Raw genomic sequence first — 24,207 nt, 5'->3', positions numbered from 1 at the left:
AATATAGAGTTTTATGTTCCTTAAATTTTTAATAATTCATCTTGCTACAAAATCATTCCCAATCTCTGTTGTCATGCCTGTACTATTGCAAGGCTGTGCTCAGTGTTGATGCTACGGAATCTCTTGTCCTCACAGTGAGTTTTAACTGGTAATTCATTTTGAACTTTCATGAAAATTCACATTCACTGTAGATAGCTGTCTGTTTAGCTTTCAGTGTAAGTGTTTATTCTGCTACAATAAATCGAAGTGAACTGAATTTTGTTCTAAAATAACTTCTAACCTGTTGAGTGCAGAAAATAAAACACAAAACCATTGTATGCAACTACCGTAGTTCTTTGGAGCAACAAGGATTTTTTATAAAATCTACCTCCAATTTGGAGATGAACATTCTTAGTAAACTGTCACCTTATGTAGAAATCATCATCCTAAGAAGGGATTTCACAGACACAGAGTAAGCCATGTCCTTCTAGAACTTTCCACTTACCTCACTCAAGAAATGAAGAAAAACTGGACTTCAGTGACATTGATTCGGAAGGCTGGCCCTCAAAATAGAAAGCAATTACCATAATGATGAGTAAAAATTATTCATTTGAACCCATTTATCCGATACTGTTAAAGGGCGTTGTCTTTGTTTATTGTGGTCATTGGATATTATTTAAAACCACTTTATTAAACCAGAAGATTAAGACTGCCTTGATGCTCTGAAGTACTCTCATATGTGATTTCTGCATTTGTCCCTTAAACAAGTTTTTAAATAAACTGAAGTGATGAACATAATGTAACAAACACATATTTACTTACATGAGCTCACAGCTTGAGAGAAAGATTGTCTAATACCAACACCCTGATAAAAAATCACTCTCATATCTCACACCTCATCTCATCTACCTCTTTACTTTCCTTTTTCCTTTTCCATTTTTCAGGGGACCTGTGGTAGGATGCAAATCAGGCATGACTGGAACGGTATATACAGTCAAGATAATTTCTGCTACTTTCAGACTATTCTGGGTCAAGGTGTAGCTCAGCAAATGGTTGATTTATGATCGCTCCCATTAGCTAATCGTGATTGTGAGCAGAAGGGCACAAATGACAATACAAAACATCTAATTTCACTACTTTCATTAAACCAGGTCTGTGGTACCACCCTTACACAGCCTTAATCTTTTTTTTTTCTTTCTCTCAGATATCTCACAGTTTCTGCTAATCAAACCAACCTAAGATCATGACACAAGATAAAAAGATCTCTCAAAGCTTTGATCACCTCAGATTCACAACCCATCTGAGTCAAAGAACATTTGCTCAGCTGGCTTAGGTATGGAGAAGTATGGTCAGGAACAGATTTGGCAATGAATTATATGGCACACATGAGGTAGAGGATGGGAACTCAAAGAGAACTGAGATGTAATTCACAAAGCTGTGACTCTGAACAACAACTGTGCTGACTCACAAACTGAAGTTGACCGTGGCACAGAGGCTTATGATGCCACATCTGCATGGACAGTGTAGTAACATAAACAATTCAAAATGGAGCATGTGAAAGTAGAACCAGCACACAAACATTTAAGCACAATGGAAACCACAGACCAGTGGGAGACACATTAGCAACTAACAAGGTGATGAACAAAGGCAGCGTAGTTTTTGTCTGCTGTTTGTAAAACTCTGAAACACACACCACAAGCAACATCTGTGTGGACACATTCTAGACTCAATAAGCAAAGGCTGAAACCAGCACAACGGATTATGGAACGTCATGAGAGGCACAAACCAAACACAAATGCAAAGCAGGAAAGCATTGCGTGTGTGTGTGTGTGTGTGTGTGCTTCTGAAACAGGAGAATGTCCTAAGAGCGGGCAGTGCCTCCACCAGTTCAAGATGCCCCACGCCTGTGAGGTCATCACACTTCCCCCAGTACATCAGGCTTTCTCTGAGTCCAACCTCAAAATGCAGCCCTAGCTCTGGCCCCAACTGCTCTATAGCTTTGCGTCAAACAGGACTCTTGTGCTGCTGAGGTTGAAGGGAAGTTGGAGAGAAAGTGTCTGGTTGATTCCTCCGCTGACCCGTTATGAGAATTTCCTCTTCTGGATGGCCTCGGCTCGCACAGCCAGGCTTCGGGCGCAGACGGTCAGCAGCACGATGAGCGTACCCACTAGCAGGCTAACCATGGGCCAGAGCACACAGTGCAACAGCACACTGGTATCATGGGAACGCTGCCAAAGGACGTCATCCGGCCTACAGGGGAGGAAGGACAGACATGAGAACAAAGCCTGATTCACGGGTCTTTGACTATGACTCCACCTCTAGACAACATGTGCTAAAGTTAGGATTTAGATTTGCAGCCAGCTCTTTCATATGTACTTTTTCCTGATATTCACTTGCCTTTTGGATTTACTGTTCTTTATGGGAAAAGATCCAGATTCGCTCTTACACAGGAATGGAGGATGCCATGGAAATGAAAAAGATGGTGGGCCCTCATGCAAAATTAGTTTAGGGACATACCCGCACAATCACCTATGAACAAATGTACAACCTCCATACAGTCACATGAGTATTTTATGGATTCAAAGGGAGGGTAGTTACAGTAATAGGGATGGTAGCTTGATTCTAAATAATCTCTGGCATTTCTGCACATGCTTGTAGTCTGTGACATCTGAAGATGAGGGACATCTTTCCATCTCTGTGACACTCGGAATGGAAAAACTTGACACACTGGAGGCAGTCTTGGGATGAATGTATATGATTTCACTTAATGACAAGGACAAGTCAACCCGTGAGGAGGATTCATGTCTAGATGTGTTATTTACTGAACTATTAAAGGATTAAGCGGCAGGCCTGTCATGACAAACTGCTGAAGTTGGCAGTAGGCCATAGTTGGAAAAATGAGTAATAAGGTAAACAGAGGGACAGAGGCCTCTCAGATGGATAATCATCTTGCATCAGCTCAGTTTGACCGTCTGCTTAATGAAGAAGGATAGTGAAATTTATAAAAATCTGTGTAGGGAGGGGACTGCCATGGTTTAGATGTGAGTGGGTTTATTTTCGAAGCATAAAAATTAGAAAACTGCGCTCAGTTTTGTTGTCTCAGAAATTACTGGGTGCTGGGTCACCAATATGATTCAAACAAACAGAGAAAACAACCACTCTTGCAGAAATAAATGTTTTTAATGTGTAGTATTTGCTGTTATGTGTTAAAGGAACTTTAAAAACTATGTATTTTATTTGTGCTTAAATAATTTCCTAAGCATTACACGAAAAATGACTGCTCTAAAATGGTTGTTTTTAATCCCTGATGCAAATGTGCCCTTTGGCATGAAAATTTCAAATCTGTATGAGTTGTGTTAGATAAGAGTGTCAGGTGAATGAAGAAGAGGAAGAAGAAGAAACAAAAAGCAAACAAACACATACATATACAAATAAATAAATGGATAGATAGATAGATAGATAGATAGATAGATAGATAGATAGATAGATAGATAGATAGATAGATAGATAGATAGATAACCAAGCAACTTAAAAGGTATGAAATGAAGGAAATCCAATACTATTGACCTCAACTGGAAATCCACAGAAAGCATATTAAGCATTTGTGAATGGCTAAAGAAAACATCGATGAAAAGGCCTGCTACACTGGCCATAGAAACTCATGAAAAGACAGAGATGAAAAAGACATATTGGCTCTCTCTGAGTCATTTTTCATCAAAACAGTTTATCTATCAAAATGGGCTTCCCTGCTCCGGACAAAATACCAGAATAGGAATTTATATCACATTTTAGTTCAAGGATAGATAGAGAGTTCAAAAGTGTCACTGTGCCCTGACTAGCATCCATTCTATCAACTTCCTACTTTAATTATGATATAGGAGAGGGAGGCAAAAGCAGGCTGAACTGTGTGGAGCTCTACCATGGGAGACTCACTCCAGTCAACATGTAACACAGTTACTGCTGAGAGTGCTGGGGGGAAAGTAGGACATCCTCCCTGCTGATGATGCAATGGGACTTTTCAAAGGGAGGAGTGAAAAAAATACATATATTTGGGAACACTCAATTATAGAGACACAAATTTGGGAACTTCAGTTTGGTTGCGATTAATACATAAAAAAGAAAACCTGGTCAACCGTAAGAATAACACAATGCACCGAAACTCATTTTAAAGTTACATTTATATTTGATTATTACTGTTATTCAGAGCTAATTTGTCTTTTCTCCTGAGGTGAAACAGTATGCCAGCATTCTTTCAAAGAAATCAAATCTTAGAAACAATTCTGTTAGGTTAAAAGGGCAAAAGAGAGAGGAGGGGGGGGGGGGTAGATAAAGAGAGCGAGAGAGAGAGAGAGAGAGAGAGAGCAGAATGAAATATAACTGTGCAATACTACATATAAAAACTAAAACATTATAAGACACCTAATGAAACTACAATACCTTGTTTCACACAATGGTCACACCCAAAAGACTGGTAGTGTTGACAGTTTGTACTTTGAAGCTGGTAGTTATGTTCAGTCCTGTCCAAAGTTCCCCAGTGAGCACAGGAAACTACAATAGTGCTAGTCTCACTAATGTAACAGACTTCATGAGCTGGTGCAGCGTGGGGATTTGTGGCACACCAAGGTTTGGTAAAGGCTGTGCGTTTTGACTATGCACTGCACAGTGACTGATTAAGAATCACCTTGCAGCAAGTTTGTCCCAGATGTGCGTGACATCTGACATTGCACATCGGTGTCTCAACAGCTGTACCACCTTAGCATGCCTGATATAGTCATTGTCAGTGGTCAATGACATAAGTGAATGCAAATTTATCTATGCAAAACATGTTTAGTGGGTTCTAAAAGCCCAAAGGGAATGTGCTAACATGGGCACAGGACAGTGGGCAACATGGGCACGACTGCCTTAATTTCAAAACCACTGATTCAAGTAACATGGCACACACAAGTCTTTCATCGCAAAATAAAGTGGATAAAACTCAGCCCTTAATTTCTACTTAACCACTGATTGTTTGTGCTTTTAAATTTTATGTTTTTATCAACATCATTAATACAGCTAATTAACCTTCATGGCGTATGTGTATCTCTTGCTGCCATTTGCAACCTGACTTAGGGGAGACTGTTTTTGATGTGGATGGTTACTCATGTACCTGCAGGTGAAAAGAAGATATGTGGGCTTACTTTACCTCCTCTGTGGATTGAAGAAGCAAGTGAAAGACTGATTGCTTCCCTCTTCTGTCCAGTAATGCTGCAGTCGCAGGACCTCATCTTTCATCTTCTGGTTGTCTCGCTCACATTTGGGGACGTAAGAACACTAGAGAAAAGCCAGGAGCAGGAGTTTACTCTCACATCACTGAAGAGAATTCACATAACCCTTTCTGTCAGTCAAGCTAAGTGGACGGGCACCTTTAATGGTATCCACTGTGCTATAAACAAAATCAGCAGAGGAATAAATTCACTGCAATATTTAATGCATCAGTGACCACATACAAGATCTTGACATGTGAATGAAACTCAGTGGGGTTCTGATTCAGATCCATTAAAGAGGTGCACTATAGTGCTCTTGCTAATGATAACTGAGTGTCTGAGTGCATGTTAGTGAGAGTGACCTCAGACCTCAGTGACAAGAGTCTCAAATGAGAGCCAAAGAAAAATCCAGCTTAATATCTACTTTTCCTTGACTGTGAGGGTCAGGTTCCCCAAAAGTCATGTATGTTGGTCCCCTCCCCCTGCCAATTCCCCAAGGGAGAAGAAAAACAGACGTCTGATTGAATCCACTTGGGGGCTGCGCTTCACCAGGGCAACAGAGTTACCATGGAAATGCAGAGGGAGATAGAGGGGGTTGAGTGGAAAAGAGTGGGACAGGCCTCCGAGGCTTGTAATACCTGGGATAATATGTCCAGGAGAAGAGCCCCGTGTTACATCTTATCCATTAACACACACACTCACACACACACACACACACACACACACACACACACACACACATACACATGCAATAATACAGGTCATCTCTTCATCAGCAGTACAGAGCACTTTGAAGTGCACTTTTGCCTTACCTGTGATCAAGTGATCTGGCAGAGACGGAGTACTGGGCTTGTTTTTTTAAGGCCAAGGACAGTGTTTGTTTCATATGAGTGCTGAGTAATACCAATGTTTTAAATAAAGGCCATGGCATTTGTAAACGACAAAAGAACAATATGTTCAAGGGAAAACACAGATTATTTTCAAGAATGAGAAAACATGCAGGAAGCCCACCATTTGAAAAGTGCTTAACAAAAAAATATTGTAAAATTTTACAAGTTTTTTCTTCTGCTGAACTGTTCATACAACCCAGATTCACTGATGACACACGTGTACCACTTTCTTATACACCGAACACAATATTCAGCAGCATACACGTTGAAAAGAAACAGCACTCCAAGAAACAGCCTTCTCCAACAAAAACAATATACTATAAAAACACACAATCTTATCGGAAATATGGTGTTTACTAATATAGAACTAAATGAAATATTGTTGAAAGTCATATCAATATATAAACAACGTAAACAATTTAATCTTAGAAATACTAAGTCTTAAATCCCATGTTATCTATAAATATCTGTCAGCGATGTGTGAAATTACAGACAGCCTTAGACAATGGATTAACTAACTCTGTTTGTGTGATCATATGCATGTTTATGTGTTTGCAGGCATGTTTGCATTTCCCTAAGTAACAGTCTGTGTAGGCAGCAGTAGAGGTAAGAGGTAAGAACCAGAAAGATAGACGGAGACAAAAAAAAACCAAAAAAAAAACAAATGGAGAGAAACAGCATCATAAATTATGAATGCGGGATATTAGACATGTAAGTACACATTTACATGACTTAACTGTCTCTGGCCCTGTCCATCCTACTCCCTCTATCCTTCTGGCCAATGTCTAAAGTCCAAATGCACCTCTCATAAGGGATCATCTCAATTAAGCCCCACCCCCTCACCATCCTTCCCTAACCTAAGTTTTGTCTCCCATCCGAGAGAGATATTTATAATGGCTGACAAGATTAAGACCTGCCTTCTATACGTGAGTGGCTAAGGGCCAGCTGCAGCCATTGTAGGAAGGATTGTGTTATTTATTTGTTAAAATGTCATGTTTTCATGTTAATGACTGCTTGATGGCGAGGTAACAGCTGGAGAGACTGGGAACACAACGGGAGTGATGTCCGGAAGACAGATATTTTTCAGCGAAGCTTGAAATTCCATCTTGCTTTGGTTAGCGTTGACCTCAGGATCACAGGATTGTTCCAGAAGGCGAGAGAGGGGCTGTTGAGAGGGGACAGTAGTGGTGAAGATGACACACCTGAGGTGTGAAACTTGATGGATGTGCCTGTTTGAGCTCAGTGAGGTACATCATAAGAACTGACTATTACTCTGCACTCCAGGTTTTAGCTCCATGCGGCATCACACACTACACCATCAGTCATGTTCCAGAAAATGATACATTTATGATAGCTATTTCATTTTGATTCAGTGGAGACCAGTTACATCAGTCAGTGTGGTGGGAGAAAACAACTCACCAGCTGCATTACTGCAAATTCATTTTGGAGGTCTCAACTGTCAGAGGCTCAAAACCCAAATATTTTATAGGTATTTGGTAGTTTTTCCAGTTTGTTTGCCAGTTTCAGTTGTGAATAATCACACTTAAAACAAGGAGGGAATGAGATAACTACATCAAACTTAAAAGAACTTTACACAGTTTAAAAGAGACTGATTGCAGAAAGACAGTATAAACACTACAGTCAAGTATGGTTAATATCTGATTAAATTTCTTCTGGACAACCAAGAGGAAAACGTGTTGAGTACTGAGAACCAGTAGATTTTACATGATGGAGGTCTGGAGGTCTCACTTTCTATGCTAATATATATGACTCTGTGTTGAAAAAGAGTGAGAGAAAGAAAGTGTGAGAGAGAGAGCGAAAGAGAGAGGGGGGGGTACCTCAAGCTTTTATTTTCACACCTCTGTGATTACAGGCCCACTGCAGTGGGTTTTATTTTTTCAGTTTGTTTGTTTATTTGTTTGTTTTGTTTTTTTGCTTTTTGTTTGTTTAAGACAGGCCCTGATAAATTCGCATTCTGTTCTGCTCTCTGGCTTCCTGGCTAGCTCTTTGGTCATTACTTTTTTAAAGGACAAAGTGTCAGTTCTTTGGAAACAGCTGGCTGGTTCAGTACAGAAGTTCTCTATGGTCAGAACTGATGGCTTTTGATCTGATTGAGTGAGGCTATGTCTGGGGGAGAGGTAGGGAGGGAGTACAGTGGACTCAACAGTGAGCAAGGGGACATCCCACCAGAGGCCTGAGCGTCTGTTGGATCCTCATTAATGGTAATTACCTTCTTTCAGTGTCACCACTCCAGTCATTTACTGACAGTCAGGCAAAGTACACACCATTAACCTGCACTGACAGATCACCAATTCATCTGTGTTAACTCCAATTCAACACTTCAGAGCGCCACTCACTAACAATGGAGCACAGGTTATGAATGGTTTATTTCTAAGCAAAAGCGGGGACAAATATATTTCTAGACTAATAGTGATTCTGAAAGCTGAGGAGGAAGGAAGGGGCAACTTATGAACTAGAGAACAGAGTACAGCACAGATAAGTGCAGATGTTGCTTGAAATAGATTGGTCCACAATTAAAAATAAAAAATGAGCATGTAGATACACCATCTCATTTAAAGCGTATTTGTAAAGGAACCCATTCGATCCTGAAATCAACATTAAAAAACTCCCAGCATTCCTCAGATTGGAGGCATAGACTGAAAAGTCTTTTGACAGGCAGAGGATATACCGTAACTTGGTGTAACTTCCCTGTCACACACTGTGATCTGATATGTCCACAGGTGGATCTCAGTGCATGACTGAGCCTCCTCCTCTGGGTCAGAAACCAACTGACCCCTCTGGGCTTTGAGTGGACTCAGTGTGACCCTGCAAAGGAGTGCTGATCTCACACAGTGTTATACCTCTCTCTTGGCCATTTTAATCCCAACAAAATTATACTCAAATATATGTAACCTACTGTTCTCACCATACAAGTACCAATTCAGTGCCTTTCAGCTAAAATCAGTCTAATAAAGATGAAATCAGTCTGTAGGTCTCTTCCCCACACCTCAGGAGAAAACCCCGAATCCTAATATGAATGTGAATATGCATATAGATGTAATCTTAAAAAGGTGGGTAGAGATCATCTTTTTGTTGTATTCATCCGTTGAAAATTGATATGGAAAAAATGTATCAACACAAACGTGAATGACCTTTAAATTCTTGCACATGAAAAAGAATGAATATGAATATATTAATCTTCACGCTTACCCGGCTTTAAAAAATATATAATAGTCATGTTAAGTTGGAGACATGACGGAGATGGACACTAGCTTGACATATTTTCAGTTAAGGTCAACTGAGGACCCAATCAATGACTTCAGTTACATAAAGTAAGATCAATACTAACATTACAGGCAATGGAACCAGCAGAGGTAGAGATTTCTTAATCATGGCCATGTCAACACCTAACTCGCCATTTATCTGTTCCACGAGGTTAACACCAGATATATTAATAGACTCTGAAATGAGCAGAAACAATGTTAGCAGTGCTCTTGCTGGGTCTGACAAAAGCAAACTGTCACCAGCTTTAAGCATATTAAACCCTCCTTTCAATTATCACTCCATTAAAGAAAAATGTGCCCTCAGTCAGTCACACTGTAAAAGGTGGTGGTGACAAACTAATTAAAACCTGCTACATACAAAATGTCTCTGATGCTTTGTCAGCTTCCAAAACATAGACTACTCTATTTTCCCCACTTAAAATTTAATGCCTTGTCTTAATGCAGATTTAGAAGAAGAAAAAAATCACAAAAACAAAAGTCTTCCTGTGACAAATGCTCACTGATGCAATGTTTTGGAAGTTATGACCTATGTTCTGCATATTGATTGCATAAGAGTTGTGGAGTGGCCAGAAGTAGATTGAAAGCTCGAACTGATGAGAAGGTCAGAATGGATGTCTGATCATGTGGTCTCAATACAAGTGGCACAGACTCGTAATCTCAGCACAGCAAACCACAAATGCAATCGTTCCCATAGTAACAGGACTACCTGTCCCTTTGTACAAGCCAAAGGGATAGTGACCGTCCAATGACACCCATAGAAAACATTGCTTACAGAACTGCATACGTGTTTAACGGGTTTATGCAAAAACACACACAGAGCACACAGACTCCTTTCACAAAGTGTCTCAGCTGATGATCTCAGAGCATCAACTTTTGGTCTCTACTCTCTCAGATGCAAAGAAGTGGAACAATAGTAAGTGAGAACCTGAGGGTTTTCCACATGAGTGGGATCAGAGGGGCAGGATGATGTCTTGGCACTCAATCATTGTCATCGATATCGCACATCCATCCTCTATTGAGTGGTGGGCCAACTGACCAATAAATCAACTCCCAGGCAGAAGCCCATCATCATCACTCTCCACCCTGACACCAACTGTGATATACTTCTCCCTCTGCCCCCTCGACAGAGGGTTTGACCTTCAGAACTTCTCAGTGCCAGGAAAAGCATGCCATCTCACACTTATTTTTTCTTACTGCAAATGACAGTTACAGAACGTTGAGCTGATCCTTTTTCCACAGATCATTCTGCTGATATGCTTGGAGTTGCCTGGTGATGGCAGTCTCCCTGGCAACGTTCAGCCTATTGATGATAGTCTAGTAGAACAGTGATTCTGGCTGGCATAGTGTGCATTAGGATCCATATTTTGCGGTCAATGGTCTGTGTGACTGATCGAGTGTCATTTTTCATGAATGTAGATGACCCTCTCTCTACGTGCAGAGCTTGAAGAATGCTGTTGAGGAGCTTGATGGGGCTGAAGGACTGGCTGATGAGACTAGCGCACACACATGTGCGTGCACACACACACACACACACATTCACACACACATATTTTTTCAAAATATGACTTTGCAAACCATTCTGCTGTCTCACTGGGATGAGCTGTTGGTGTCTAACCACAAACATAAACATTATGTTTGTTCCCCCTCACTACCCCCACAGTTTCATCCTTACCAACAAACATAGCCCTCTCCTGGAAATGTACACATATCACACACTCGTGTGTGTGTGTGTGTGCCTGCGTGTATGTATGTATACACACACACACACACACACACACACACACACATATATATATGTGTGTGTGTGTGTGTGTGTGTCTGTGTTTGAGGCTCCCATAGGGGTGTGTGCTATAAATTCTACGTATTCCCGAAGGTGTAATGTAGGGGGGTGGGTTGGTGGGGACTGGTGGCAGGTAAAGGTACATGCTGAGCAACTGCTGATGTAGTGAGACTCAGTTAATGATCCAGGAGTGAGAGAGCAGCGAGTGGGTTGCCCTGGGCCAGTTAAAAGCAAATCTAGACACAAGAGCATGATCTCTCTCTAATCACATCCCCCAAACACGCTTAAGGGTAAGCATCTGCAAACATGGAACTGGAAATCTGTTAATGTGGACTATCAAATATCTAAAACTCCACAAAGACAGCATTCATTCCCACTCACTGTGTCACCTGCAGCTACCATTCAACAGTGCAGTGAGTTCTGTAGTCAAATACATGAGTGTTGATCTATAATCAGTTTTAGGCAGTTTTCATAGCCCTAAGAAATACAATTATATTGACCCTTAATCTGAGATGCTTGGTACATATAGGCTGTGCTCTTGACTCCAAAAGAACCAGATAAGAGATCCAAAAGGCCCCAATTATTAGACCTCCCTCATTTCCGCCTTTCCCTCCTTACAAGAGGGATGACTGCTCTCAGGAGGTAGGACTAGATGGGAGTTAAACATATTCATAAGGGCACTGAATGTAGACTCATTGGTGACCCCTCATGGTGCCATGACGACAGTGGCTTTGAAAAGAGATGGGGTCCCGTGGTAATAACATGCTGCCTCATTAAAATAGTAGCTCACGCACAGACCTCCCATTTCAAGCAGCCCTTAGGGACAGGATTTAAATCTCATAATCATAACAATCACAAAAATAATGCATTCTCCTTCTGATCATTCTACATTCTGTTGTCCACACAACCGTGGTGATCTCACCACATCAGCAAAGGAGCATTGAAATACAGAAGGCAGTGTGGGAGAAAAAGAAAGAATATTCCGGTGCAGTCAGAAACTTCAGAAGTTTAAAACTTTGTACCGCTCAAAATGAAACACTGTCCACTTCTTTTTCTCATATATTCTCCGTCCACTAGATTCTCTGTCTACCATTCTTCAAATAATTTCTTTTCTGATGCAAAGTAATACAGTGCAGTTCAGGACAATGTGCAGATAGACAAAATGATATCCACAGAATATAGATCCACAGGATAAAATGACATCCACAGAATGACCACATTAAAAAAAATAAATAAATAAGTGAAGGTTGTTTTCATTTTTTCCACCAGCTACAAAAAAAGATTTTGGCAAATCTATTGCTAAGTCTACGTCCCCATAACATGATGCATGTTTTCATATTTCTTTTTTTCTGTTCACAAATGAGAATGAAACAATAGCTCATACAGCCATTTCAAAGTATCCACGAACACTGTTTTGTAGACAGAGGTCGGCAGGAACACATTTGGACTCATCTCATCTAACACTCGCTATCACACTGTGTTAACAGACCCATCCTGTCTCAAAGCATAAACACAAACCCACTAAATTCCTCCTGGCATCAGACAATGACACTGGCACAACCACAGCGTTTGCCCAGGCCCACATTTGTTTACAGAGGTGGGGAGCTGTGACTTTCTGATAAGCTAAGTGCACAGTGCCCATCTGACCATTCCAGGTCACATCCTGAATAAACAGACCTCATAACAGGGATTTTTATCACTACTGGGCATCATAAAATTCATCAGTGACAACAGGGCCAGTTTTGAGCCCCCACACAGTGATAGCGAAAGTTCTAGCGCTTAGAAAGAGACCAGTCCAGGCATGAAATAATGAGAAGAGTTGATAGGCTTGTGAAATGGTGTTGCATAAATGCTAAAATTGATTTGTAAATGCTTTTAGTGCCATTAATCAGATGCCCAAGATGAATCTGTAACAAGCTTAGGGTAATTAAAATAGACTCCTGCTCTACGGTGTAAGCGAAGTGTAAGGAACATCTCACACAGACTGTCAGAGGGACTAGACACATACTGAGGGATATTCTGCTGGCATTTTAGTCATTGCGGCTCTCTGTTTCTGCCTTTCAAGGATTCAGAACTCTCTCCTGCCCTGAAAATGAACATGATGGAAAATATTACTTCAGAGAACTCTCTCACAAAACTCGTGTCCACAGACACAGACATGGAAGCACATGCACGCACACGGGCACGTACACACACACACACACACACACACTCACACACACACACACACATTGCTGAGATAAGAATGAAAAGGCTTTTTCACCGGTTGGCATCCGAGATTCTATAACATCTTATTTGATCCCAGTCCAAACAATACCAAATGATGGATCTTAATGACATGCTGACTGCCTCTCTCAAAATAGCACTTGATCCACAACAAAGCTTCAACAATGCCTTTTGCATGCAAAATAATTTAAAAAGACCGTCAGTACTCACCAAGGCTGGAAATCCTCTCCTTGGAGGGCTGCATTTCTATAGAAAATGCAAAATATCCTAGTCCAACACACCTGAGTCAAAAACTCAGAGACTATTCCAGACCTGGATAGCTGAACAATGTTTGTCGGAAGGCTAAGAGGAAAAGCCTTCACACTGTTAAACCCTCAAGAGGATAACTCCATATTTAGCCAACGCATCAACAGAACTGTGCTTTTTAACCATTATTTAATCAGTGTGGAAACTGTACTCAAGTATGTAAGCTTTGTGATAGAATAACAACCACCCTGACATATAATGCACTTAAGTCACAACCCCAGATACCTCTATATGATTATAATCATGCAGGCTCAAGTGTTTTTTGACAGCTCTCATAAAATCAGGTTTTTGAGTGAGATGTAGAGGAAATACTACACATGAAAGAGGTAAAAACAGAGAAAAGAAAGAGACTCCCCTCCCCTGACACATTCATCTCTTCTCAGTTGGCAAGGTGGACAAGGCGGGCGCCAGATTTTTGGCGGGGTAAGACCTTCCCCTGATGCAACCCATCCTCTCTTCAGTATAAATAGAACAGGCTGGTCTGGGCAGCACGCTGCTTTTGCCACTCAATTAATGCCGGGCCCGTTCCGCTTGGCCCCATTACCATAGCAACGAGCAGAAAGGAAATAGGAGGAGTGGGGGTGAGGGGAGGGAGATGATGGTTACAGTATTCTGTGAATGAGGAGACCAGCACAGTGAAAAAGTGGGCCATCATCCAGGGGGAGATCACCTCAGCCCAAGGCATAAGGAGATACTACAAGAGGAAGGAAAATCTGGTCATTTGTCATTAACAAATTCTCACTTGTTTTGCCAAAGACTTTTCTTCTCTCAGATATTAAACTGAAGTTTCAAACTGGTCTAAACTAACACTGACTGAGAACTGAACAGGTGTGACATCAGCAGGGACATGAGCATAAACAAAAACAAACAGACAAACAAACAAACTAAGGCAAGACTAAAACTTCCTCTGGACCCCTTGATGAACCTCCAGTGAACCTCACTTTTTTTCCCAGATCTCCCTACCACTCCTCACACTGAAAAGACTGAAATGAACAGACTGAGGAGAAGAGGAAAAGAGACGGAGAGACAAAGAGGAAAAGACAGCCTATAAGAGACAGGAGCTGACGTTGTACACTGCGCCAGGATAATGTCATGTCACTCACGTTCCACAGGTGGTTTAATCAAGTCATTAGCTGGCACTGCTCAGAGGCTCCCAAGCTCTCATTACCTAGAGCTCAGAAAGGTCAGCATTCCCATGAGGGGTGCATACACACACATACACACACAGACACAGACACGCTGAGGCTACTTTGAGCCCACTCTCACACTACCATCATTCTTCATCGCCTTCCTCATCCTCACTGTCCTCCACTATGGGAAGAGGAAAAAAAAAAATCCATCTGTCCAAAACAGACAGAGCTCTTGGACAGGTAAAATAAAGCGCTGATGCTTTAGAATGGCATTGGAATGTCCATAAAACTGGAGAAGTCACTGAATAGTGTGTCATGACTTTGAAATCCATTTGATCTATGTGCAACGGGAAGCCTTCAGTTTTCTCACAACCCCCTTCTATTGAGCCCCAGTCGAACACGAGCACCACCTTTGCTCATTATATCTGCCTGAATTCCTTATCAGTTACAAATATATTCATAGTGATGCCATTTGAAGGCAGTACCTGGGTGGCAGTTACTTGAATGGAGTGTCAGTATTCCTATAGTTAGGGATTTCTTCTTTCTTCTCTCTCCTAAGTCATCCACATGCACATATGGCCCTGTTTCAGGGGACTCTTTGCAAGTCACATTTAGGAGATTTGTGAATCAAAGAATTAGAGTGCTGACTCAAGAAAATCAGAGCTGCCTTGAGTTATGCTGTTAAAAGTAGTAAACCACTTTTCTACAGTTGATTTATTTCAATCACAAAATCATGACCAGTAGGTCACTCATGGTGCTCGAAATGATCACTGAACATATGTTTGCAATATTATTTTACAAAAGATACAAATATAGCATGAATTGGAAACTTGATCAACTTCGAAAAAGTCCCGTTGTTGTTGTGACTTAACCTGGTCCTTACCAGCCTTACAAAGCTGTCAGTCCTGTCAGGGAGAGTGCATAGCAGGGCAAGGTCTGAATGTAGTCATTGTCTACAAGAGCAGTAATGGACTCTGTAGCATTCTGGGCCATCCAAACAAAGTCATTACCTCCTTTTCAATGAAATGCATCATGTTCAAAGGACTCCCCCTGAACGTTGCCATAGAAGCCAGGTAAAAATAGACAAGCTTGTTCTGCACAAGAAGTTGTATTACCATTACCCTGGTACTAAGGTATATCTGTAGTTTGTGATGTCAGTGGCTTGTTTAAGGCATTCAGATCGCAGCAAAACTCAATGAGTACATAAATTTACATTTAACAGTTAAGAAACACCAAATCAAACATTTTACTCTCCTAGACAGAAGAAAAAAAGCCTTGAAAACAACAAGGTGCTTGGACATTTACCTAAATCAACTTAATAGGGATATTCGTTAAGTGTAAGATAGTCTTTCTATGTAGCATCCCTTGTGGAATCCCTTACGGACAGAGAAACTGATCTCACTGCAGTCCTACTCAGAGGAGGAAATATGTATCAGTTAACTCTTACAATGAACACAGTGCCATGGATCTGCATAACTGTTTTCCAGAACTTGTTTCCACTCTTTCGTTCCTTCAATTTATGATCTACCAAAGCATACTGACAAGAGCATGTGTACAGAGTCGATTCTCATTGTCTAACACTGCAATGTTTGCTAAATATCTGTTTACGAGGCATCTCCTAACATTTTTTACTTTAAGTATATTAATTAGAACAAACGGGAAGACACACGCAACATAAGAGGAAAGATGAGGAAGAAGAGGAGAAGGAGGAGGAGGCGGAAGAAGAAGAAGAAGAAGACGAAGAAGAGGAAGAAGAAGAAGAAGAAGAAGAAGAAGTTTACAAATTTATAGATTTTTAAGTTGATGATAACTGCTGTGGTTACTTGTATTAAACATTTTACGCTGATTTTCCTCACATATCTTGAATATATATTTTCTCGAGTTTCCCATGCTGCTGGACTTTTTTTTTTCTCAGATGCTCCTTTTGATTTGTTAAGTACTGAACATACCGCAGTATAGTAAAAGCTCAGGGAAAAAAAGCCAAATAACCCGGCTGACTGTAACATGTGGTCGGTGTAGGCTATAACTACATCCTAAAACCCGAGACCATACGATTTCAAATCGTGATGGAAGTTGTGGAGACCCTACCTTCGGATTCAGTACCAGCTGTTGTTCATCATAATGAAGCAGGGCAACGGAGTTGGACTCGGAGTTATTGACAAATATCTGCAGGCATGGGTAAAGCGACGTGCCTTTACAGTCCGCGCCGCACGTGAAAACGCACTCGAACATCTCTTCGAGTCTCCGGACCGAGATCACAGTGCAGTTCGCCGGCTTGCTTTGCATGCTTTGCAGGGTGGGGCTAAGCCAGCAGAAACCGAGGATGAAGAGAGATAGGATACCGCAGACAATGAGGAATAGTCCGAGACGAATGCTTTTATCCTCCGCCTCCGAGTATTCATATGAGACTCTGATTTTCGCCATCAGTCCTCTAAGATGTTGAGTGTAAATGGCATCAAAACAACTCGAGTGGGTTCCGAAGCCGCGAGTCCCTGTCTGTCCTCAGTGTTATGCTGCTTCCAGAAGAGGCATCTTCCCTAAAACTTCCTTTCTCACTCGGGTGAACTCTGTTGCGAGGTCTCTCTTTATCCAAGTTGAATATCGTATAGTCCCTGAGAGGGGCGAACTTAGCCAAACAGCTATTTGGCGGCCCTGCCCCCTCTTACGCGCGTGATTTCTGATTCATATCACAACAGTCGATCCAGATTTGGATTTTGCTGAGAGACTGAATGTTGCATCTGGGATTAGGTAAGCCTCTTATGCAGAAATAGCACAGGGTTCGGAGTAAATGTGGCTCTTGTCTGGCGGTCAGATGATGCGTAGCGGTCTCCGCGTCCATCACCACGGATAGCTTGGTGCTCGCTGAGGACAGATCCCTGACGAGCTACTGGCTTGGTGCCGTTTCTCAGGACGAGACGAATAGCTTTTAAATGCGAAGTTTAAAAACAGGTCACAGGTACAAGGATCACTTTACATGGTTCATTGAGAGAGTAGGCTACGTGACGCGTACGCCTTCTCAACTGACGGTCTGATTAGTGATTGGCGTTCCCTGTAGCAGCATCTTCACCTGTACACCAGTGACGAATATATTTTTATTTTCCATTGCAATGTCTCAATCAGCAGCTTGATTTATTGCTTATCATTTTCACGTACAGTTTCACGGCACTCAAACTGAGATAACGAAATAAGTAAAACGAAATAAAATGACATGGATCGATATAGTGGTCAGTTCCGTGAAAAGTTGTCCAAGAAAAACAGAAGAGCTTAAAGATGAGAATCAAAAAGCAATCACGATTTATGTATTAAGGCAGTCTATTTAGCAGATGTCCTGGCGATTACGGTGGTGTGTTGCATGCACGTGCCTGAAAAGCCTGCTTGCATCTGTTCATTCCTCGACATATTTTAGTCCTTCTTCAACAGCGTCAGATCTGGCGCGCTGATGACGGTATGGGCAACGCAGTACACAAAAGACAGAAGTTACCGCATCTGAGATCATGAAGATTTTTAACCGAAAAACTCTGGAGTTCAGTACCGGGTGGCAGGGGAATCAGGTGTTCAGTATTTTTTACTTGGCACTCATGATTATTTTGAGTCAAATCTCCAAAATTCCCAGTGAAAGTTTTAATTCGAAATACGAGCAACGTTAGTGCGCACATTGCAAACGAAGAAATCATCATCAAAACTGTACTTGGATGCCAGCCTATATAGCCGAGATTAGCGTCTGGTAGACGGATGCCAGAGAACTGTGTGGCATATCTGTGATCTGATTTATCTGTTCTCAAACAGTTGAAGGGTAGAGCAAAATTCAGTTTGAAACCCAGAAAAGAATAGGCTGAGGCCATAAAATGCAATTGAAAATTGGCTACAACCAAAAGCATAACAAGAATATTGAGATGCTATCACATAAATTGTATGCTCCTAAGTGAAGTTTGCCATCTTGCTATGTAGCAAAGGTGAAAGTTGCTGGTGTTTCATTATATTTTTTGGTACTGTATTTTAATCAAATGAATTTAGAAAAAATATTCATCATAATTTATAACATAAATTTATTTTCATAAATTAGTTGAAGAATTGAGAAATCAATATGTCATTTTAATTTGATGATTTAGTGAGTTATTGTCTTGGCCATATCATGAACATCCCTATGCTATTCTAGAAAAGGGAAATGACTTAACGTACCAGCAGCATTTACAAATGCCACACACAAGTTCTTGTACACACTTTGTCTTATTAACAGAAACACTTAAAGGGTTTAGGGTTTTTTGGATACAGAGAGGGAACAGTTGATGTCCTCTTCAGTGACGTGTCTGTGAGACTCAAAACAGAGACCCATGCACATGGATCAAACTCCGTGTTAGATCAAACTCCATGGTCATCTCTATACCCTCATGCATTCTTCACTCCCACCTGGACAGAAAAAGAAGTCTGGTCATTTACAACTTCTAAGAGTTCCTCAAGAGGGCTCTCTCAGTCACTGAAACCCATCTGTCAAAAAGAGTATGAGATCCTGCCAGTATCTCTACTGTGTGCATGAAGTGATGTTTTCTTCACTCATCTCTGCTGTGCTGGGATCAGTTCATCTTATTACATTCTGAACACCGACTTCCATGGTCTTCTTATCTTTGGTCAGTCAAGGTCAATGCAGTCCAAATACATCAGTTGAATTTCCCATCTTGTACATCATGTCTTACAAGGCAGCCTCAGTAACTGGGTCACACTCACTCACTATTTTACTAATGGAGATTCAGATGACTCTGAGAGTGAGGAGGAGAAGGCAGGGAGAGTAAGGCAGGAAGAGTGTGGAGCATTGACCTGTTAATGTTGTGAGAGGCCTGAGGTGCTATGTCAAGACTATATGCTTCACGGTCCTGAAACTTTATTGATAGCCCTCCCTGTGTGGAGCAAACGAAACAGTAATAAGCATGCATGTAATAAATATGAAACAGGTCAGGATCTATGTGGAGCGGCATGAAGTAAAGGTACTCATTTGTTAATTAGAAAGGGGAATAAATCCCCCTGAACAAATCAGACCCTATCTGCACCAATGGACCATGCGTTCAATGGTGTGTACTACTGAGTTTTTGCAAGCTGTTAAACCAAACAGAGGAAAAATCACAGGGGGCATTTTATTCCTTTCATAACTTTCAGCCAGTGACTTGTCTCCCAATCATGCATTTATTGTTTCAGTATTTCTTTAGGAGGGTGGCTTTTATTACCGTATTATGCTTTTATACTGTATTATCCTTTTATTACTGTATTATCTCCTTAATCCCATGTGGAAGGTACTGGGCTGCAGATCACCCCCTGACATCCAAGGCTGCTGTCAGTAATTCCTAATTGCTCTCTTATTCTAGTACAAATTTCTCCCCATACATTTCTCACCAAACAGGTAAAATCTCAGGTTGAGTTTTCTTAACTCTGTGAAAGGAGCAGCTTTGATAATCTTGACAAACAATAACATGTCCCAATAAGATTTTAAAAAAAAGCTAAGACCCCCCATCACCATAAGATTTTTGATGTTAGTAACATTTACCGCGTTATCAGTATCCAATGGTGGACATTAACAAGGTAGCCTACATGCAATCCAGTACTGCGCTTAAGTGGGCTAAAACAACAAATTATACCTTAGAAAATAACAAACTCATATTTCACTGGCTACACAGTCAATGGAAACATGCACATAAATGTATATGACAAAAAGTAGCGAAGTAGCCTGCAGTTAGGAAACAATTTATGTGCTGTCCGGCATCACTTTTGTTAGAGTGATGGAATCCTAACTGAACTATCTTTGTTGAGGTAGCCAAATAAACAACAAAAATCATAATCTGTGGTCTGAAATGACCATTTTTTGATAAATTATCTTGTTTAAAAAACTGTTGTCTAAAAACAAAATCATGCGAGAGGCAGTGCTATTATACTGTGTATTATCATGGCTGTGACCAAATCATAGCCGTGTTTATATCCAGTATAATCCCTCTCACAAGACATTGCTTAATAGGAATTTGATAGTGCCTTTTTTTACCACACATACAGTATATTGACACCATCATTTTCACTTTTAAACACACACGTCTGACTAAGTTAAAGTTGGAAGCTTAACCTGTTTATCATGCGCGTCAACTTTTTACATAAACCTTAAAATGAAAGCTTGCCTATTCTCAAATCCTGTTTATTTTACGTCTGCAGTCACTCAAATCTTCGTAATGGAAATTGTTCACCTGCATGTTCACTACCCATGATAATGATTAACTGTCATTGATGTCAGACTGATTTAATGAGATTATAATAACAGATCTGTACTCCCAGTTGTAATGAAACATTGTCTGAAGCTACGTCAGGGCACAACATCAGTGATGTAACCTGTGGTCCTTAGGTCTTTCAGATCTGTCAACATCAGACACCCTCGCCTAAACAACTCAGCTGAGGTTGATCACGCCTCAGCTTGTGCCCTCGCAGCAACATCCATGGATCCCCTCTCTTGATCCAAAACCATCTGGAGGCTTTCTCTGCAGCTTCTGTGTTGTTGTAGATGCCTCTCATCTTCCCCTCACCGGTGATGCCAAGTGCAGTAAAGGCTTTGCAGAGGGACTACCTCGACCGCCGAGCACCTGGCTCTACCGACTTGTATTTGGCAGCTGCTGATCAGGCCTTCATATTTCTTCTCCTGCTCAAAGGCCTCCTCCAGAGTGACATTAGAGCCTTCTCTCCTAGAATGTCACCCATTAAGCAAGAACAGGGAACATATCTATAAAACAACGTTGAAACTGTAATAAATCACAGTGCTTTTACTTTTGATACTTAAGTGCATTTAAAAGCCAGTACATTTATACTTGATCTCAAATGAACATTTTAATTGATGGCTTTTACTTTTATTGGAATAAGATTTTACAAAGGGTATCTCTGGTTTCACTCTAGTACAAGATTTGTACTGGTGTTGGTTGGTACCATGTAATTGTAATTGTGACTGGTGACTGGTGACTGGAATTGGTAAACAACAGACATATTTCCGTTCATGATAATGTTATTGTGAGTACTTGGTTATTTTAACAAGGGTTTAATGCACTTTTTTCATTTAATTTTTTTTAAGCAGTACAGGAAGGCTCTTATTTGTGATATACAAAATAATGGTATAGAAATGTACTTTAGATTCAATTCACACATATCATTTATTTGACAAAAATCCTACTATGGTTAGAATCTGTAAACTAAGAAGGTAATGGATCTCCAGAGAGATTTTACCTCTAATTTGTTTTCCTGAGATTGGTAATCATTTTACTCCCACACAGATGGTAATGCTGCGTCTTATTTCCCTTGGTTGAGTTTAATATAATCAGAGGCTGGACGTAGGTGGAGAACTTTATTCATCCACCATGATCAATGACTCCACCCACAGGTTGGGAAGTGTCCATGACAATCCTTCATTAAACAATTCAGTCTCCACAGACTGGAGTATAATATTCACCCAGTGTATTAAACTGTTATTAATAGTACTGAACTATTATTTAATTAAGAAGGGCACATTTTAGGATGTCTTCCTTTATTAACCACATTTTCCACTTAAGACTTAAGGAAAGGATTTATTACACAGATAGAGGACTGTGGCTTGAACGTACCAAACATTACATGGTAATGTTCTAGGTTCTGTTATCGTCCACTCTTTTGGAGAGATCTCCCCCTGGTGGAGAATCAGTAGCACACTCTGTCATAAATTTCTTTAAACTCACCCTATGATCTCATAGATATACATTACACAGTGATGGTGTGATGAGTGCCTTCTTTCTAATGACGATGCTTGGACTGTATGCTTTGAGCGGCATGGACAAACATGTAGGGCTTGATTTTCCTTATTGTAATTAGATTCATTAAATACAATAAAGGAGTGAATTTAACTGAAGTGCTTTGTCTTAGCTGAATAACCTCATAAAGATATGAGTGGTCTCAAGTACAGTGTACTTTGTGCAGTAGCTAGACTTCCCACTGACAACTCTGTTGCACCACAAATATCATCAATATCAGTGCTCAGTCCTCGAAAAGACACTCTTAGCTTCATATATATGCTGTCTCCCAATGTGAGGGCATAGCAGGAGGGAGATAAATGGCTAAGAAAGTATCAGTGGAAGCACACATGTGATGTTCATTGATACTTCAAGTTCTGCTTAAAGAGTTGATGTGCATTAAAGCTTGATTTTGTTGACCACTCAAATCTGATTGGTCAGCGAATTGCCATTATTTCTGCAATAATAACCGATTTATTTATTTATTCATATATTTATAGTGTCACACCTTGTTATATCAGTCTGCACAAAATCTAGGCAAATAATAATGTTTTTAATACTCAGACTCAAAACTCAGCCCATGCTGTTACCATATAACTGTTTATTTATTGTATTTTTTTGTTACTATCAAATGTACCATTCCTAACCCTCCTTTGTTTTAGATACTTGATTCTGATTGCTCACCAAGCAGTTATAATTTTTTCACAATAACCAGAGAATAATAACAGTTTAAATCAGTTTGGAAGTAGCAACAATGTCTTTGGCTTAGCAACACTCAGATCAAACTAATCAAAATAATGATGCAAGGCTTTACTGAGCAAATCAGAGAACTAGGTCAGAGGTCTGGAGTGGAACCAAGTTATATGTTGTGGTGGAGCTAGAAACAATACCTTCATAAAATAATTACAAAACTTTAGAGATATTTTGAGAGACAATTTGGCTAAGCAGCAAGCAAATAAGTGGAACATTCTACAACTCACTGGTCAATTTTTTGGACAATTATGCTCAGGTTAAGTAAGACACCTCTAAGTTAGGTTGGGGTCACTCATTCTGTCGGCGCTTATTTTCTAATGATTCTGCACATTTTCATTTACATAGTAGTCATGCTGAAGGTTGGTCCCATACCCTGTCTCCATATTCATGAAGATCAGAGAACCAAAGTCATGTGACTAATCTGCAACTGAACCAGAACTCATTATGCAAGTGATCTGAGCAAGGGCTTCCCAGCCTATGAAAGGCCATTACCAAATTCCACACACAGTGTCTGGACGTTGTAATTGCATTCCAAATTTCATTTCTGCGCAGCACACCACTCTTGCTCAGGAATGAATCAGACCTGTTGTATAGTCCCGATCTCAGGGAACATTCCCAAATGTGACAATATAACCCATGAGCTGATTATCCATCACGGCCCAAGAGAAGAATAGCGACCACGTAGACAACCGACACCACTCTCCCGGTGAACCCCTAAAACCAAGCATACACTGCAGTTTATGCAGCCATTCAATTATATACAGAGTACTGCAGCTAAAACAAGATAAAAAACACAAGATGTATTCATTTTCATAATCATAATTTTTTTTTATTGGTTTTT

General features: G+C 40.6%; 1 protein-coding gene across 1 annotated transcript; it reads right to left on the bottom strand.

The window, feature by feature from the left end:
- Nucleotides 1-2,060: 2,060 nt before the first annotated feature.
- On the bottom strand, nucleotides 2,061-17,262 carry LOC115824851 (calcium-activated potassium channel subunit beta-4-like). Its single transcript, XM_030788582.1, has 3 exons — nucleotides 16,927-17,262; nucleotides 5,162-5,289; nucleotides 2,061-2,229 (listed from the first exon to the last, which is right to left on the bottom strand). The coding sequence occupies exons 1-3, from the start codon at nucleotides 17,260-17,262 to the stop codon at nucleotides 2,061-2,063; spliced, it is 633 nt and encodes a 210-aa protein (XP_030644442.1).
- Between the last annotated feature and the right edge of the window lie 6,945 nt (nucleotides 17,263-24,207).

Source organism: Chanos chanos, chromosome 1 (assembly GCF_902362185.1).
Source record: "Chanos chanos chromosome 1, fChaCha1.1, whole genome shotgun sequence".
In the NCBI taxonomy this organism is placed as follows: domain Eukaryota; kingdom Metazoa; phylum Chordata; class Actinopteri; order Gonorynchiformes; family Chanidae; genus Chanos; species Chanos chanos.
Note: the sequence above shows the minus strand (reverse complement) of the source record. Positions and strands in the feature narration are given on the sequence as shown.

Coding starts and splice junctions, on each gene's coding strand:
- LOC115824851 (XM_030788582.1), bottom strand. CDS start 17,262: ATGGCGAAAATCAGAGTCTCATATGAATACTCGGAGGCGGAGGATAAA. Junction 5,290..16,926: donor AGCTGGTACTGAATCCGAAG/GTAGGGTCTCCA, acceptor GCTTTTCTCTAG/TGTTCTTACGTCCCCAAATG. Junction 2,230..5,161: donor TTCTTCAATCCACAGAGGAG/GTAAAGTAAGCC, acceptor CCTCCCCTGTAG/GCCGGATGACGTCCTTTGGC.